General features: G+C 37.0%; 1 protein-coding gene across 1 annotated transcript in view; it reads right to left on the bottom strand.

Annotated features, from left to right (window-relative positions):
* Positions 1-736: 736 nt before the first annotated feature.
* Positions 737-19,552, bottom strand: part of LOC135206627 (GMP reductase 2-like) — a 58,124-nt gene continuing 39,308 nt past the window's right edge. The window contains exons 7-8 of the mRNA XM_064237967.1: positions 8,088-8,304; positions 737-1,343 (exon numbers count right to left, since the gene is read on the bottom strand). Of these exons, the coding sequence (XP_064094037.1) occupies positions 8,100-8,304 (205 nt within the window). The 3' untranslated portion in view covers positions 737-1,343; positions 8,088-8,099. The remainder of the gene's footprint in view (positions 1,344-8,087; positions 8,305-19,552) is intronic.

Genomic DNA, 19,552 nt, shown 5'->3' with positions numbered 1-19,552 from the left:
TCCCTCTTATGACATCTCTTGCTAGGAGGAGGAGAAGAATCATCACTCCTTCTACGACTCTTCTTGCCAGAGAAAGCAGAATACCTCTCCTGAAAAACAGAGTTCAGCCTCTCGACCATAGCTTGAAACAACGTGAGAGAGAATGATTATTTTTTCAATTTTATTAAACTTAATACAGTATTAATCAATAATAATACCTGAAAATTGGTACATTTTTGCATCATAATGTATTTAGTCATGAAAATAACAAAAATACACTAACTAGTGAATATTTATTGACGGAAAACCCTGCAAATAATTTTTAGATAGGTTCCACAGAAAAATCTGCGAATAGGAGAGTCGGCGAATCTCGAGAAGGTGAATATGGGTGTTGACTGAGCTTTGTAATTATTTGGTTAGTTACTTATGTAAAACTAGTAGCTAATTAAAACAGTTGATATATAGTACCATGATGATAACAAAAAAGCACTCTAAGCAATTGACACTTTTAAGGGAAATAATGAAAAAAAATTTAGGCAAAGGTTTGTGGTGTCATGAGACATTTGAAAAGCATGAACGTGGGCTGTTTGAGTGATGGGTTTATATGGAAAAGTCAATTTTCTTTCAGGAAAAAATTCTCTCTTTGCTGGGTAATGTTTGAAAATCAAAATTTCTTCTAGATTTTCAACAATAAGTTTACTAAATCAAAGATAGGCTGTAAACATGCAGTCACACACAGGTAGAATGAAAAAACAAATGATTTATATACATTTTATTGTTGATTACATAATTTGATTGTGCAAAAATTGGCAAGTGTGTGTATGTAAGCACATAGCACAAGAGATAATATGGTCACTGACAATTGCAGTTAAGAAAAAGAAAAATTGCAAGTACATTAATACTATAAGTTATTACAGTTATGCTTTCAGAACTTGCATTTTTTTGTCAATCACTCATTTCCAATAGTAGTTAAAAAAAATTCTTTACTATAATAAAATCATTAGGTATTAGTACTGGATTACCTGCAACACCTTGATGTACCATAGATCAGCAGTTCCCGTGGAGGGAGCTAAACAGCAAGAAAGCTTCTCCTTTTCATGGTCTCTAGCAATATGCACTCTAAGAATTTGTGATTTAATTTCAATTATTATAATGTACTGAAACTTCAATCGGGCATTAGGAATCAAGTGCACTAAATGATTATTCCAGTAGACTACAACCTGTCAACTTTGCTAATTTGGTGAATTTGGCACTAGATAAAGAATGCTAGGTAAGTAAGTACGTAGACAGAATATAATTACCTATGATGCGTAAATGATGACAAGAGTCTGTAGAGGATTTTCAGTGTTTTAAAAGGTGAATATCTGTCGGAAGAAAAAAATAAATATATATTTACTAATCGTTGGAAAAAGGATGAACAGCTTGCCTGGCTTGGGCACATTGCTAATGCATGATAGTTAAGAGAGATAAAGGAATTTTAGAAAGGAAAAGCAGTACAATAGGTTTTTCCACAGACGAGTATCCTGCCACCAAGGAAAGCCCCTGCTCTCTCATTAAATGTCATCCTATGTCTTGGCAAACAGAAGCTAAGAAGTGTTTCAGATGATGGTGCTAAGAGAAGGGCATTTCCGTTGAACAATAGATTGCTGCCTATGATTGTGAAGTTTCCATAAATCTGGTTTGTCTGGAGTTATCCCTCCGATTCGTAATCAGGACTCTGGATCTTATATTTGACAAGTTGATACGCTTTAATCGATCCACAACTGCTATCTGTGCCATTTGGTGCTGATACTGACAAGTTTTTAGGCAACTGTCAAAACATAATTCATGAGATTATCGTTTTCTTTTTGTGTTGACGAGTTTCCCCTAGAACCGTTATTTGTTGGTTTCAAGAGATAATGAAATATTTTTTCTCTTAAATCTAAGAACCCAGTCATAATGTACATCAATTTCATGCCTAATTTCACTTTGAATCATTATTTATTTAATAAGACATCAGTAAGAGTAAGAGCATTGTCAGACCTGCATTGATGTATAGTTGTGAAATATGGCCCATGAAGCAAGCACAAGAGAGAAGGATGGAAGTGGCAGAAATGTGAATGTTACGTTGGATGTGTGGAGTAACAATGAGAGACAGGATGAGGAATTACTTTATTAAGAGGGAGAGTGAAAGTTACAGAAATATCAAAGAAGCTGCAACAGAGACAATTGCAATGGTTTGGGCACGTTATGAGAGGTGAGGAGGATTCTGTATGTAAAAGAACCATGAACATGGAAGTGCTCAGAATAAGGAGGAGAGGTAGACCAAAAATGAGATGGAGAGAGTTAATAGGGACATGCAAGAGAAGAATGTGAGTGAGGTAATGGTGCATGATTGCAGAAGATGGAGAAGACTAATAACAAAGAGCAACCTTATAATAAGATAGGAAAGGCTGAAGATAAAGATGATTAGTAAGATTTTATAATTTTTAGTTATGTTTAAAACTATGTTAATAGCGATGTCATAAGAGGTTTTGCATAGTCCGTTTTTAGATTTCTCCAATGCCCGAGTTGTTAGTATTACGAAACTTTTGCTTTGTGATATTGTAGAGCTTAACATTTGTGTAAGAGGTGAGGGCAACTGAATATACAGTATTAACCAAGAAATGAGAGGGCCAAGACAAACAAGACAGGTGGCAGCTTATCTCGCAACCCCAGTCATCTCACAAGGAAAGAACTGATAGTATCATTTAGTTTTTATCTTAGCAGCAGCTGAGAGCAAGGAGCCTTCATAGGAAGATGAGTGTAAACAGAAGAACCTCCACCAGACAACTTCCCTGAGTTAACCCTCAGTCTAGAGTGAAATTATAATCAGGTTTTGAATAAATCTGACACTTTTATAGTGTTTCAACACACCATATAAAGTAAAAAGTCACTTACGCCACTTTTTTTTGTAACAAATATTGTGACAAAATTTGAAGACTTTGCCAAGATTACTTGTGGGCGGTGATTCGGTAAGGTTTTTATTTTATGTTAACCTACAAAGTGAGTCAACAACAACCTACAAAGTGAGTCAACAACACGGCAGCATAGCAACAGAGCTACTTAAACTCATTGTATTGTCCCATGAAATGAAACTGGAAGGACAGGAGATGAGAGGTGTTGTGCATGAACAGCAAGAGTTATCCTGTGCAGAACTACAGAGAAAAAGAGAAGCAAGTTCGGAAGTTGAAAAGCTGGGGAATATGAGCTTCAAGTAAAATGACTCAAGGTTTAGTTAGGCCTAAACAGAAACTCATACGGACATGTAAGCAGCACTGCGTCTCTATAGTCACTAAATAAAACCCTATGTTGCCTAAGTTCTAGGGTGATGAAAAACATGACACGAGCACTTTTCTTTAAAGATTTGAGAGATTTGCTGAGAGCCAAAGGTAAAGGCTGTTAGTCTAAGTCCATTACTGTAATAATAGGTAAGGGTCTGCAATTTTCTCTAGTATGCCCTCCGAGGAGGACCTGAAGTAAGATGGCTTTAAAAGAGCATTGTTAAAGATATTGAAATAATGGGGTTTAGGAAGAAATTCCATGAGACTAGGTCTGAACAAAGTGAAACTGCATCACTCTGTGACAAGGCCACAATTATGTCAACACTGATTGAAATGCAGAAAGAGTTAAGATGATTTAGGAGTTTAACTTATCAAGGTAAGAACATTGGGAATTGGTGGATCTTTTTGTTCCTTCTCTGTGCCTTATGATTGTGGTTGCACAATCTTTGAATAGAGATCTGGCAGTATTCACGAGTGGATTAGACTCCAGTGCATAAAGCTTAACCCTTCTGAAACACAAAGTATGAGAGTTGGTCGATCCAGAACATTACTGCCTTTGAATCCTGATTTACTCATTGGCGCTGTCACCAATTTTGTCAGGTCTGACTGAAATTTTACCCGAACAACTGAGTACTGCTCCTGTCTTTTGGGTGAAACTATGATACATGTTTTGTATTAGCCAAAGCAGTATATAGAAGGGAGCATTCTTTAAGCTCATGATCCTTGTGATTGACCTCTTCACGTTTCTCATCAAACATGTTGCCCATTGTGTCACGTGGAACTGAAACCTTACCTGAACAACTTAATGTTATTCATGTCTACCATGCGAAACTATGATACACATATTGGATCATTCACCTTTGCAGACTACTAGCAATCGGCAACAATGGAAACAAGTCCAAGTCTACAGTCTTTGCCAAGTAGATCTAGAACAATGAAATCTCTCCAATCCAACCTTGTACTGTCGGCCAAAAAACTATTGGCAGAGTTTCATAATTTTTCGTTCACCTGCCTGACGCACGATTCATGCCTTATTTATCGAATTTTTTTCCAAAAATGGAAGAAATCATATGTAATGACGTTAAAAACAGTCTCTGATATTTTTAGAACATTATGTTATGTTATTGTGTAAAACTGTTTTCCATATAGCAAAATTGACGTGAACGAAACGAAGTGATAAAAAACGTCATATCACAACCATAGATATACATTACCAAATAGATAGGAGACGCCTATCACTAGTAGTATCGCATAAACATAGTCCTTAAATTATCATTTTAATATTAAATTCAAGGTAGTTGAACTATTCCATTTGTTAAATTTTACAGAAAACATTGGAACCTCACAAAATGCTATCAAATTTTAAAACAAAAAGAAAAAAAATACGATATCCTAACAGTGTGAACCAGGCGACCTCACTCTATTAATTTTGATGTTATGTGCACGGGAATCTAATGTCAATGTGTCATTTATCGGTCTAAGAAACATCCCTCGATGAGCGAGAGAATTATTGCACTGCATTCGGTGCAAGTTCCTGTTGGAGAGATATCAAGAAAGCCGAATAAACCGGAGAGAACCATACATAGATGAATCAAATTGTTTAAAGAACGGCAAAATTTAGAACATGGGCCTAGAGGTGGAACACCTCGATGCCCCACAAGAGAGCAAGACAATATACAGTAGTGTAAATGTTGCTGAGTAACATTCATTTGTGAACTTCGAATTCTAGTGCCTCGTCACGACATTGCTGAACCAGGAATCATAACTAGCTCTACGGTTATGACTGGTGTCTGATGAATACTTTAGATGGAGAGGAAGAGATTTTTAAATCTACACTTGAAATCTTTGATAGTTGTCTAATGAATAAGTCTAATGAATAAGCAAACTTATCTTTGATGGATGAGAGTTTCAGTTAGGCTTACTCTTTTTGTTTTGTTTTTTATCGGTGCCCAGTGAATACCACGGATAGGGAGGGAAACGGTTTCAATGATGCATGCATTTTTTTCTTCAAAACCTAAAGAATACATTTGATTGGGAGATACTTTATTAACATCGGCCTAATCCTTCCATCCCTCCTATACGCCACCTCCGCTCTCTTCTACATCTCAGGCGACTAGATCAGACTTCTCACTACGAACTCCATCTCGTGAAAGCATCACTAATGATAACGGTTATTCTAAAATTGCCAGCACCGACAACGTACGCCTTAAAATGCATGTTTATAAAATATTCTCTGTTCAAAGAAACTTTATCTTTCATTCCACAAAATATGTGCATACACTCGTGTTACACCCTGTAGCCGTCAAAGAGCAAACCCTTTATTAAAGCAGTAGGTTTTTCTTGAAAAAAAAAAAAAACATATGAAATAGACTTAAACGAGAACGTCACCTTTCATATTTCTTATCCTTTCAGCTACTTATAATATGCTTATGGTAGTAGGTCTAGGTATACATGTGAAATTAATTTGAATTAATTTCTATTTAAAAGAAATTAAGAAATTTAGAAGAAAGCTTTACGGAAAGTAAGCCTTTCTTAATGTATTCGTCAGTTTTGACTCCCACAGCTTTCCAACGTGTCCAAATGAAACAGGATGATATGCAAGTAATTCGATAAAAAATAAGACTGAATTATATTCGTTTGATTTTTTTTATGATTGCTTTTTGACCTTGAATAGCTAGGTCTGAGTTAATTATGTTAAGCAATTATGAAAAGGATAAGAAGAAAGGCGAACATGGCTAATAAAACAAGAATAACGGGAATAGTCAAATAAAGCAGATATATTATATATATATATCTCTATATATATATTAAAAATTAAAAATTTTAATTTTTTTTTAAAAAAATATGTATATCTATTTGTCTATTTAATATTTAATAATATTGTCGATTTAAATATTCATTAATATTACGTATCCGAGAGAGTATAGACCTAGGCTAATCATGTGGGAAAATCAGAAGTCCAATTTAGGCCCACTAAATGTGTCATGCAAATTATTTTATTGATCAAAGGACAAAATTAGTTTAATTAAACATCGTTTTCAAATAATGTTAACGCCTTGATGTATTATTTATCGGCTGTAGGAGACGAAATGACAACACCCCAGTGCAGTACGATACGTTGAGTCAAGACTCGAGCGGCAGCAAAGTCAACTTCAAAATCTTTGGTATGGTGTCACAAAGCTAGAGTTGAGAATAAAATTAGAAATCGTGGACCCATCGGTATATATTTTCCTTACTTTGCAAAATAATTATCTTTAATACGTTGGATAAGAATACTCTATTCTAATGTAATTTATTTCAAGTATAGCACCTTTGAAAGGAAATGTTATTTATTGTTAAGTAAATAATCTGGCATCTGCATATGGCAATATTTCCATAACGAACAATGAATTAAGAAACTACGACAATTCTTCGTTGGCCGTCTGTACATCTGGTAGATAAACAGAAATGGTGCCCGTGAGGCGGGGTGGGAGTGAGGAGGGGAGAATCTACAGAAAAATGGACTCTCAACTTAAATTAGCCAATATGTCATCCACCCAACTTTCCACTGCCAATTTTCCCTCTCCTTCCCTGGGAGGGTGAATGAAAGTCAAACTAAGCAACTGCCCTGAACTCAACATGAAGAGGTGTAGGGAACCTGCACCAGAAGCGTTACTTAGTTTCTCCATCTCGATGCCAAATTAAAAAGAGTATCTGTAAGGCTAACTTGAGACTTTTTCCCAGACATTCTTGGACCCCATCGTCCCTGGGATGGCGAATAGTGGTCACTTTCAGCAGCTTCCCTGATCATAACATGGAGGATAGGAGTGTGTGGAGCAAACCAGCACAAGCTATAGCATTTACTCTTTTCCAAATAATGTTGCCAAAGATAAAGAATACAACTTTTTCTTGGGACAACAAAAGCCAACCTGCCCCAGGGAACCTTGGAACAAGAAGTGCAGCACATACAGCTCTTGTTGCTATCCTACAAACTTTACCTTTCCTTTCCTGGATGGATGAATATCATTTAATCTACACAGCAGCCGTGAACCTCATATCAAACGTATGCTCAATGCCAGGACGAATTTTACAAGAATTCAAAGTTATGAAGAATATAAAAGATTACAACAAAAATGTGAGAGTTCCGACGTCTGATATTTTAACGTCCACTTCAAACAACCTGCTCAAGGCGAAATATGTATGTCGAAATATCATCACCCTCATAAACCTCATAAATCTTATTCTAATTTTGTATTCCATGGGCTATACTAACAACATGTGCCCAAATGCCATTAACCTAAGCTTTCCAAATTGGGTTACATAATATACTATGCATGAAGGTAATTACTAACACTGATTATGCAAGAACTAGGTAAAGTTTAAGATTCTCACGTAGATACGTGTAATGTTATTTTTCAAAGAGAACAGAAAATTAAAAACTTCATTTGACTGTCAATAAATGTGGAAAAAATGGCACAGGGACTCAAGATGCAAGACGTGGCTACTTAGCAACTCAAGTTATTAACAACATGTAACCTCACATGAATACTACTGCCCTTCTTTGGTAGTAAAATGCTCAGTGGGGTTCAGACGTAATTTGTTTACTTTCAACAAATAACATCATCTCTTAACCAACCTTCATGTACTCAGCAATACTATACACAACCAAGTGTTTTCATATCTAGACATCAAGAGTAAATGTAAATACTAACAGTGTAATAAAGTCAAATAACATTCTGAATGAAATTCCATGTATGCATTTTCATTATAGGATAGTAGTGCTCTAAAAATATTCAAAGTTAAAAAACCGTACTGTATAATAAATACCTTGCAAAGTGATCATGAACTCTTCTCAGCAGGAAGGCCAGCGAAGATTTCATTAGTTTGTTGAGTTACTCGAATGAAGGTTGTGCGCTTTGGAAGTTCTTTCAGCTTGGCAGCTCCTGTGTATGTACAGGCTGACCGCAGTCCACCAAGAATATCCAAAATGGTGCAATTTACATCCCCTCTGTAGGGGATTTCCACAGATTTTCCCTCACTTGCTCTGTAAATGGTAACAACATTAGTAGAGTAGGACATTTCCTACTCTGAAATGGAACAGACAGTAGCATAGTACACCAAGCTGTTGCTAAATATTTTAAAATGTACTATCTAGCCCATACTGACAGCTATAACAACCATTCAGACCTCCCCCACCTCTTTCACGGACTGGAAAACCGTAGTTCCTGCTGCTATAGACGCACTACTCTATAGTGATGCTGAATACAATCAGACCTATAATAATATAGTAATTTAATGAAGGAAATTCGAAAAACTTAGAAGTTTATCAAGTTCCCGCGCGATTCTCAGCCCAATCGCTCTAGGCGGGCTTTGGGGTTGATTGATAGCGTATTTACAGTAATATTTATTGCACGCACACGCGCCCAGACATCAACCAAACCATCACAAGCAGGTGTAGTACCCATAGGGCATTATGGCATGGGCGCAAGCACGCACACAGATGAGTTTGGGAGCGCAAAGACACCTGCTGTGAGCAAGCATTTGCTGGGTACAAATATGGTTACTTTACGAGCACAGGAAGGGCGGTTCAGGCAACTGACAATCGTACAGTCTATACATACATATATGAATGGGGTTCGGGCACCTACCCTACCCCCCTTCATGAAAAGGATGAGTTAAAAGAAAGGAGAAAGGAAGGGAGAGGGCAGACGCCATTCCTACCCCAAAATTAGGCCTAGTAATTCACTTTCAACTCACAAATAAATAAATAAATAAATAAAACTAAAATCATTATCATATTAAATCAAACACCCTTAAATTAAGTAGTAGTGCTACTGGTTAGTAGCCGTCCATTTAACATGATATATGGGTAAGATTTTAGTTAGTCTCGTAGACCAATAGTACAAATGACCTCTAGACCTAGTAGGTCTTCCGATATTACCTAGGCCTGATCACAACACACTTAACCCTACGCCAAGCTTCTAGGCCTAGGCTATGAGATCATATACGCTTTTAGCTCGATTTTATTTCATATAATCAATCAATCTTTTACTAGGATGGGTCAGAATCAGATAGATCTTGTCTTGGCCAACTCTAGTGATTTAGCCTCTGTGCCTTCGTGAAAAGTAACTAGACTCATGTTTAGGCCTATGAGGATTATTTGCATACGCCTATCTGTAAGAATTAAACTTTTTTTTTTGGTGATTGGAGGAACAACTCCTTCCCTGAGAGAGAGAGAGAGAGAGAGAGAGAGAGAGAGAGAGATAGAGAGAGATAGCTAGTATCACCTGTCGGCTGAATCATAAATTCAAAGTAGAAAAATAACATTTGGTTGAAATCAGAGAGTAATTTTATTATCATTTTACGTATTATTATAATGAGCTTATCTCGGTCGGTCATGCCTCTCTCTCTCTCTCTCTCTCTGGCTATACCTTAGCCCCAAGATTTATAATGCTTAATATAATTTCTACCAAAGCTTTGTAATATAATAATAATAATAAAAATAATAATAATAATAATAATAATAGACTCAGTGACAGGCATACATACATACATGCACACTATATATATATATATATATATATATATATATATATTCATATATATATATACATACATATATATATATATATATATATATATATATATATATATATATACTTATAAATATATGTATATATATCATATACGTATACACACACACACACACACATATATATATATATATATATAGATATATATATATATATATATATATATATGTGTGTGTGTGTGTGTGTGTGTGTGTTACAGTATAAGTGGATGAGATATTGTTGTCATAAGTTAAATAATATATATATATATATATATATATATTATATATATATATATATATATATATATATATATATATATATATATATATATATATATATATATATATATATATATATATATAGTTTAATTAACCTAAAATGGTAATCCTGATGTGTAGAAACTTGAGTGTTCTATTGTGACGTTTTAATTCATATATTTGTCCTCATTTCTGTTGCATTATAATTCTGCCTTTAACTCTTTGCAATATTAACTGCTCGCACACTAAGATATAAATTCAGTTTTGTCAGTTTTATTGCAAATAGAATCAGTCTATTAAACCGACCAGTTAAGGTACAGACTTGAAACTGAAGTTTTAGTCAAAATCTTCAATGGGACTAAGTAGTTTGGCTCTGTCTGTCTGTCTCTGTCTCTCTCCCTCTCTCTCTCTCTCTCTCTCTCTCTCTCTCTCTCTCTCTCTCTCTCTCTCTCTCTCTCTCTCTCACACACACACACGCACAACTTCATTGACAATATTACAATAATAATAATAATAATAATTATATTAAATCAATATATACTATATACACATACATACATATATAGTATATATATATATATATAATATATATATATATATATATATATACGTATATGGGTAGTTAATATATATATATATATATATATATATATATATATATATATATATGTGTGTGTGTGTGTGTATAAATATATAGATGTAAATATGTAAATATATATATAAATGTATGTATGTATATATATCCATCATATATACATATATATATATATATGTATATATATATATATGTATATATATATATATATATATATAACATATACATATATATATATATGTATATGTATATATCATATACATATATGAACAATTCTCAGGATGAAAGCCGCCAACAGTTGTTCGGAGGAAGGAGGACCAGCTCTCAGGATGAGCCAACAGCTGTTTGGAGGAAGGAGGACCAGCTCTCACTATGAGAGCCAACAGCTGTTTGGAGGAAGGAGGACCAGCTCTCAGGATGGGACCTAACAGCTGTTTGGAGGAATGAGGACCAGCTCTCAGGATGAGAGCTAACAGCTGTCCAAAGGCTGGAGGATAAGTTATCAGGACGAGTTAACAGCTGTTCAGAGGAAGGAGGAACAGCTCTCAGTTTGAGAGCTAACAGCTGTTTGGAAGGCCACCAGAAGGACCCCAGAAGGCCATCAGATGGAAACCAGAGGGATACTAGAGGGATACCAAAAGGCCACTAGAGGGATACCAGAGGGATACCAGAGGGATACCAGAAGATGATTCTATTGGAATAATCTAGAAGACCGGCTCTGCAGAAAGGAACTCTTCCTTCGAGTATGCTCTGTCCCTTGATAAAGACTCTTCTAATGGAAGATGTCTGTCAAAGCGGACAGATAATCGGATATCTAGATCTGTTCTTGCAGATGTCTTCCTTCTGGTTATTCTGTGGGAATAATCTAGAAGACCGGCTCTGCAGAAAGAAGGAAATCTTTTCCTTCGAGTATGCTCTGTCCCTTGATGAAGACTCTTCTAATGGAAGATCTCTGTCAAAGCGGACAAATAGTCGGATATCTAGATCTATTCTTGCAGATGTCTTCCTTCTGGTTATTCTATGGGAATAATCTAGAAGACCGGCTGTGCAGAAAGAAGGAATTCTTCCTTCCTTCGAGTATGCTCTGACCCTTGATGAAGACTTCTAATGGAAGATCTCTGTCAAAGCGGACAAATAATCGGATATCTAGATCTATTCTTGCAGATGTCTTCCTTCTGGTTATTCTGTGGGAATAATCTAGAAGACCGGCTCTGCAGAAAGAAGGAAATCTTTTCCTTCGAGTATGCTCTGTCCCTTGATGAAGACTCTTCTAATGGAAGATCTCTGTCAAAGCGGACAAATAGTCGGATATCTAGATCTATTCTTGCAGATGTCTTCCTTCTGGTTATTCTATGGGAATAATCTAGAAGACCGGCTGTGCAGAAAGAAGGAATTCTTCCTTCCTTCGAGTATGCTCTGACCCTTGATGAAGACTTCTAATGGAAGATCTCTGTCAAAGAGGACAAATAGTCGGATATCTAGATCTATTCTTGCTGATGTCTTCCTTCTGGTTATTCTATGGGAATAATCTAGAAGACCGGCTCTGCAGAAAGAAGGAATTCTTCCTTCCTTCGAGTATGCTCTGACCCTTGATGAAGACTTCTAATGGAAGATCTCTGTCAAAGCGGACAAATAGTCGGATATCTAGATCTATTCTTGCTGATGTCTTTCTTCTGGTTATTCTATGGTAATAATCTAGAAGACTGGCTCTGCAGAAGGAAGGAACTCTTCCTACGAGTATGCTCTGTCCCTTGATGAAGACTCTTCTAATGGAAGAAAGCTGTCAATGGGGAAAAAGTCGGAGACCATATACCCAGAAACCTTATTGGGTTGGTGAGCAGTGCCAATGAGCAGAGGGAAGGCGCTCACTGCTGGTAAAACAAACCCCCTCTGCAATGATTTGGCCCTGTGATGACACCCCAGCAGTGAGGCATCAATGCCGTGAAAAGCGCAAAAGAGAGAGAGAGAGAGAGAGAGAGAGAGAGAGAGAGAGAGAGAGAGTCAAAGTTAATTCATTTAGAAATCTTTGTATTATTCCCCATTCATTAACCCCAAAGGTTCCCCTCAGAATTTCACTCGAGAGAAATTGAAGGCAAATAAATAATTGAAACTGAAATTTAAGATAGGGATGTGCCCAAGTATCGCTATCGGTGGTATCGGCTAGTTTTGTGGTATCGTTATCGGTGAATTTCTGGCCGATACCAGCCGATTACCAGCCGATATGAACTTATAGCGTCTCTGTTGGCTGATTGGATAGCGTCACTGACTGTCCTGATTTCGTCCCCGTCCACTTGGACGGTGGTTCGATCCCATGGGGGGACGAAATTATTATCAATTAAAAAATTCCCCTTCGGTACATATATGAAAATATATCATTTGGGAGGTAAAGTGAATTTAGATATTAAAGGACATTTGTAGCTTGAATTGATATATAAATGGATCACGGTTTGATGTGATAATTATTCATAACAAAAGGCTACGTGCTGTCAAACGCTCGAATTGGCCAACATGGTAGACGGGGTTTCATATCGATTCTAATTACGAAAGCACCCAGATCGAGGGTGATTTGTAAGGTCAGAATCGATATGAACTTATAGCGTCTCTGTTGGCTGATTGGATAGCGTCACTGACTGTCCTGATTTCGTCCCCGTCCACTTGGACGGTGGTTCGATCCCATGGGGGGACGAAATTATTTTCAATTAAAAAATTCCCCTTCGGTACATATATGAAAATATATCATTTGGGAGGTAAAGTGAATTTAGATATTAAAGGACATTTGTAGCTTGAATTGATATATAAATGGATCACGGTTTGATGTGATAATTATTCATAACAAAAAGGCTACGTGCTGTCAAACGCTCGAATTGGCCAACATGGTAGACGGGGTTTCATATCGATTCTAATTACGAAAGCACCCAGATCGAGGGTGATTTGTAAGGTCAGAATCGATATGAACTTATAGCGTCTCTGTTGGCTGATTGGATAGCGTCACTGACTGTCCTGATTTCGTCCCCGTCCACTTGGACGGTGGTTCGATCCCATGGGGGGACGAAATTATTATCAATTAAAAAATTCCCCTTCGGTACATATATGAAAATATATCATTTGGGAGGTAAAGTGAATTTAGATATTAAAGGACATTTGTAGCTTGAATTGATATATAAATGGATCACGGTTTGATGTGATAATTATTCATAACAAAAGGCTACGTGCTGTCAAACGCTCGAATTGGCCAACATGGTAGACGGGGTTTCATATCGATTCTAATTACGAAAGCACCCAGATCGAGGGTGATTTGTAAGGTCAGAATCAATATGAACTTATAGCGTCTCTGTTGGCTGATTGGATAGCGTCACTGACTGTCCTGATTTCGTCCCCGTCCACTTGGACGGTGGTTCGATCCCATGGGGGGACGAAATTATTATCAATTAAAAAATTCCCCTTCGGTACATATATGAAAATATATCATTTGGGAGGTAAAGTGAATTTAGATATTAAAGGACATTTGTAGCTTGAATTGATATATAAATGGATCACGGTTTGATGTGATAATTATTCATAACAAAAGGCTACGTGCTGTCAAATGCTCGAATTGGCCAACATGGTAGACGGGGTTTCATATCGATTCTAATTACAAAAGCACCCAGATCGAGGGTGATTTGTAAGGTCAGAATCGATATGAACTTTATAGCGTCTCTGTTTGGCTGATTGGATAGCGTCACTGACTGTCCTGATTTCGTCCCCGGACGGTGGTTCGATCCCATGGGGGACGAAATTATTATCCAATTAAAAAAATTCCCCTTCGGTACATATATGAAAATATATCACTTTGGGAGGTAAAGTGAAATTTAGATATTAAAGGACATTGTAGCTTGAAATGATATATATATGGATCACGGTTTGATTGTGATAATTATTCATAACAAAGGCTACGTGCTGTCAAACGCTCGAATTGGCCAACATGGTAGACGGGGTTTCATATCGATTCTAATTACGAAAGCACCCAGATCGAGGGTGATTTGTAAGGTCAGAATCAATATGAACTTATAGCGTCTCTGTTGGCTGATTGGATAGCGTCACTGACTGTCCTGATTTCGTCCCCGTCCACTTGGACGGTGGTTCGATCCCATGGGGGGACGAAATTATTATCAATTAAAAAATTCCCCTTCGGTACATATATGAAAATATATCATTTGGGAGGTAAAGTGAATTTAGATATTAAAGGACATTTGTAGCTTGAATTGATATATATATATATATATATATATATATATATATATATATATATATATTTTTATATATATATATATATTTATATATATGTATGTAGTATGTATATGCATAATATATATATATATATATATATATATATATAATATATATATATATATATATATCCTTCTCATTTCCCTCCCTTTTTTAACTGAAAACACAGAGTATTCTGCAACGTGCAGCAGCCTCTAAAGGCTATTTTGAAAACACCTATTGCAGGGGTCAAGTGTTTCTTTCTGTACGCAAGCAGAGAACGAAAGTACAAGCAATAATGGAAGGAGGATACAAGGAAAGAACGAAAGTAAAAGCATTAACTGAATAAAGACTGCAAAGTACTAAAGGTTGATTCAGTCTTAATGCAATTAGCCCACAAATGACCTTCCTGACCACAGTGACTAGCCTTTTGTTGTCTACACCATGAATCTATATGACAAACGGGACATAACTACCAACTGCTAATTAAAAGCTCATTTCAGTAATAAATGTGTTCAAGGATGACCAAGAATAATCTATGGTATGGATATTTTTTTCTCCCCAGTATTGTTTCTTTGTTGCCATAGTGAAATCTGTCATTTCATATGATGTCTGGTGTTTTTGTTAATACATTAATTTCATGTAGATGTTTACTTTTGAGGAAATTCCTGTATACTGTATTTTATTCATCTAAAATCTGGCAAATTGTATATGCCAGAATTTTATAGTGCTGGAGGCTTTGTTTACTTGTGTTCTCCCTCACCCAAAACTCCGAATTCCCAGTCCTCCATCATTGTTGGGTAGAGACAGATGACTGACAAAAGAGAACTATATATACTTCTTCTCCATCGAAAGCAATAAAACTACAGGAAAGGTCAATTTCCAAGGTAAAAGTAGGCATGGACCTACTACTTAAAAATACGTGGCACAAGTGATGGGTTTAGAAGACACAAAATTACAAGATTTTGCAAAGGTACAAGATCTAGCCTGTGCAGAACGACAGAGACAGAGATACAACACAAGCATAGGTAGAAATACAGAAGGAAGAGTCTGAAAGACAGAGCAGAGGACGAGAGACAGATAATAGGTGAAAGGCAGCAAGAACATGAACTTAGGTGTTCCAACTCAAGGCAGAGCTTGGTATTAGAACTCCATAGAGACATTTAAAGTAGCGATGGCACTCCTGTAAATACTGCACAGCCCAAATTACCCAGATTTGATGAAAAGCATGATGACATGAACACAATCACCAAAAGATATGAGAGGTTTGCTTTCTCGAAAGCCAAGGTTAGCCTAGGGATGTCTAGGTTATAGCTATGCTTATGTCCATTACAATAAAAACACTTTTGACGAGAGATGAGAGGAATGAGGAGGGGTTTAGAAAGAAATTCCATGAAAGTAAATCAGAAAAAGGGGACCGCATGTCAGTTTATAGCAGTTTGACTTCCAGGATATCGGTGGGTTGCAGAAACTTTTCATAAACTACAGGACTATATATGTAAGGTGGCTGAGCAGGAGAGCACAAGAGGGAAGGTAGGTTCTGTCACATGCAATGACACCTAGCCAAAAGGTGCTTAACAATAGTAAGAACCAGGAGATGCTGCTGACATAGCCCAGTTGAACAACTATTTTCAAGAAGGTAAGATGAAGCTGTCAGATGGAGATGAATTATCTGTTAGGTTAGAAGCAGGCAGAACTGAGGAGCAGAGGAAGGTTATCTAGGCATGAAGAAAGTAACAGTGCTTGAGATACAAGCTGTACAAGTGGAGTTGTATGAAGAAGTGTGGTAACTAGAACCAAATTAACTTTAAGTGTGATCACCATTCATCACAGACCAAATGAGTTTGTGTATCTTTTGCTATGAGTACACGTATCTCTATACATCCAGATGCACAAGTTAATGTAAACACTCCCTATTGTATAATAGAATGTAGGGATGGGACTGGAAAAGGCTAATACCGAGACAACTGAGAGAGATGCCAGAGTACAATTGTCATTGAGGAGAAGCCAATGAGGACTGTCACTCCAGATAAGGGATGGTTACTTTGACCACTGAGAGAAGTAGAGTTGTACCAAAATGCCAACGTTAGCAATTGCCTAAGCAGGCAGCACATGAATCGGTATTTCAGTTGGTGAAAGGATCTGACGGTATATTAAGCAATCTCAGAAAACCTTCATTGGGAGAACAATGAATCAAGTGACAACGGAGCAGCCAATCAGGGGAAAAAGTATCCTTTACTATATATATACTAATCATATGCTACCAGGGAACTGATCAAGGGAGAAGTTGAGGAGATCCTATAAATAAGAACCATCAAAAGGTAAATTTATTCGTAGTATTTCCTTGTAGAAAGGGTGAGGAAGGAATGGACCAGGCAGGTGTTTTATCATCTAAATGCTATGACCATGTCTGAAAACAAACCAAATGGAGATCCCGTTTATGATGGTGAAATTCCCTAACAACGAATTTTTCACCAAGGTTACACCTTTCAGATCTACCTACTCTCATTTTCCTTTCCAGTGGTGAATGACCTTAAAGGTCCCAGTGCTTGGCCTTTGGCCTAAACTCTATATTCCATTCCATTTCAAGGTTGACTTGATCAGGGAATATGGACAAAGTCCAATGGAATAGCACCAAAGATGACAGTTTTCACAGATTTGAGTAGATGTTACCAGTTCAAGAGGATACTGTTCAAATTAATGAACTCGGCAGTGACTTTCAACAGGGTGATGAGGAAAATGCTGGCTAGATCAAAGAAAACTGACCATTTTGTGGACAGCATCTTACCTCATAAAGCTTTATGGGAAGAACACACTTTAAAGGACTAATGGACATACGGAAGAGAATCAGGTAAGCAGGACTGACAATATTACTTTCCTCCTGACCTGACTATGCTACTTTCCAAGTGTTACATTAGATATAGCAAAGTAGAATTCCTAGGTCAGCAGTAACAGGATAGCCCTGGATGAAGCAAAGCTGATGGAGATCCAGGATGCATTATTGCTAAAGACAAAGACCCAAGTGAGAGCATTCCTTAGACTAACACGCTGCCACACCGAGCTTGTGAACAACTATACAAATCTTACAATGCCTTTTGCCCTGATCTAGCAAAGAAAGGATGACCCAAGATTCCTTTATATTTTATATACTGTTCATTATGATTTCCTTACAGATTTGACATAATTTGTTTACAAGAGATATTTCCAGACTCGCCAAGTTGACCGAGATTACAGTGTGTGTGTGTGTGTGTGTGTGTGTGTGTTCCACGATATCTGTAATCTGGAGGTTATCGTATCTGTAGCAGTCCATGGTTGATGTAACTAGAATATCAGGACAGACAACAGACAAGACAAAATGCAGACATGACAGAATGCAATGCAAGTCTAGCACACTTAAATATATGAGTATTTTGATGGAAGAGAGGAGGTGCTCTTTTTTTTAATTAAAAAAAAAAAGACCCGCTCATAGACAACTTCCACAAGTACAATCGGTCAAATATTATTGTCATCTCTAGTGTTACATGTTGGTCAAGTGCTGCCAATAAACTTTATACTTATACTAGTTGACCAACCTGGCACTGCTCGGGAAATCTCTGAATGACAACCAATAATCTTACTATCTCTCTCACATTCCTGTTAAGATGGTTGCTTCAGTTACAATGTCCAGAATTTTTTACATTTTATGTTTTACATATTCTCACCCTCCATTGCTATTGGGGCTGAACTTGAACTTAAATGGCATCAGGATTTTCACTATCTCATCGACCTTGAAAACTATGGATTAGACACTAATGTCGTTTTCAGTTATTTTTACGTCGCCCCTTCCAAACGGGTCTGAACTTGGACTAAAGGGCTTCCATCAGGAGGGTCACTATTCATCTCAGCGACCTCAAAACTATGGACTAGATACTAATATCTGTTGTTTCAGTAATTTTTACGTCAATGCCTTCCCACAGGACCCTTTCTCACTCAACCTCCCTGTCAGGCCTGAACTTGGACTTAAAGGCATAGGGAGTTTCACTATTCTTTTTGGTGTCCTTGAAAACTATGGATTAGACAATAATAGGTGTTGTTTTGTATATTTTTATGTCACTCACTTCCAATCCCACCCGCTTCCTATCAGGGCAGAACTTTGACTTGAAGAACATCGGGAGCGTCAGCGTTTATCTTAGCGACTTTGAAAACTAGGGATTAAACACTAATATCGGTCATTTCCAATTATTTTCACATCAGTCCCTTCCCACCCCCCTCCCCATTGGGGTTGAACTTGGATTTAAAGGATATTCGGAGTGTCACTATTTTTTCAGAATCTTTGAAAGCTATGGATTAAATACTAGTATCTGTCATTATGGTTATATTTACAGGTCTCCCCTTCCCAACCCTATCGGGGCTGAACTTGGACTTGAAGGGCATCAGGAGCGTCACTATTGATCTCAGAACTTGGACTTGAAGGGCATCAGGAGCGTCACTATTGATCTCAGAACTTGGACTTGAAGGGCATCAGTGTCACTATTTATCTCAAGAGACCTCAAAAACTATGGATTAGACACTAATGTACGTCTTTTTCTGTAATTTTGACATTTCACACCCTTCCCACAAACCCCCTTTGGTGCCAGTGAT

The sequence above is a fragment of the Macrobrachium nipponense genome, chromosome 31 (genome assembly GCF_015104395.2).
Source record: "Macrobrachium nipponense isolate FS-2020 chromosome 31, ASM1510439v2, whole genome shotgun sequence".
NCBI classification, from domain to species: Eukaryota; Metazoa; Arthropoda; class Malacostraca; order Decapoda; family Palaemonidae; genus Macrobrachium; species Macrobrachium nipponense.
This window is presented reverse-complemented; position numbering and strand designations above follow the sequence as displayed.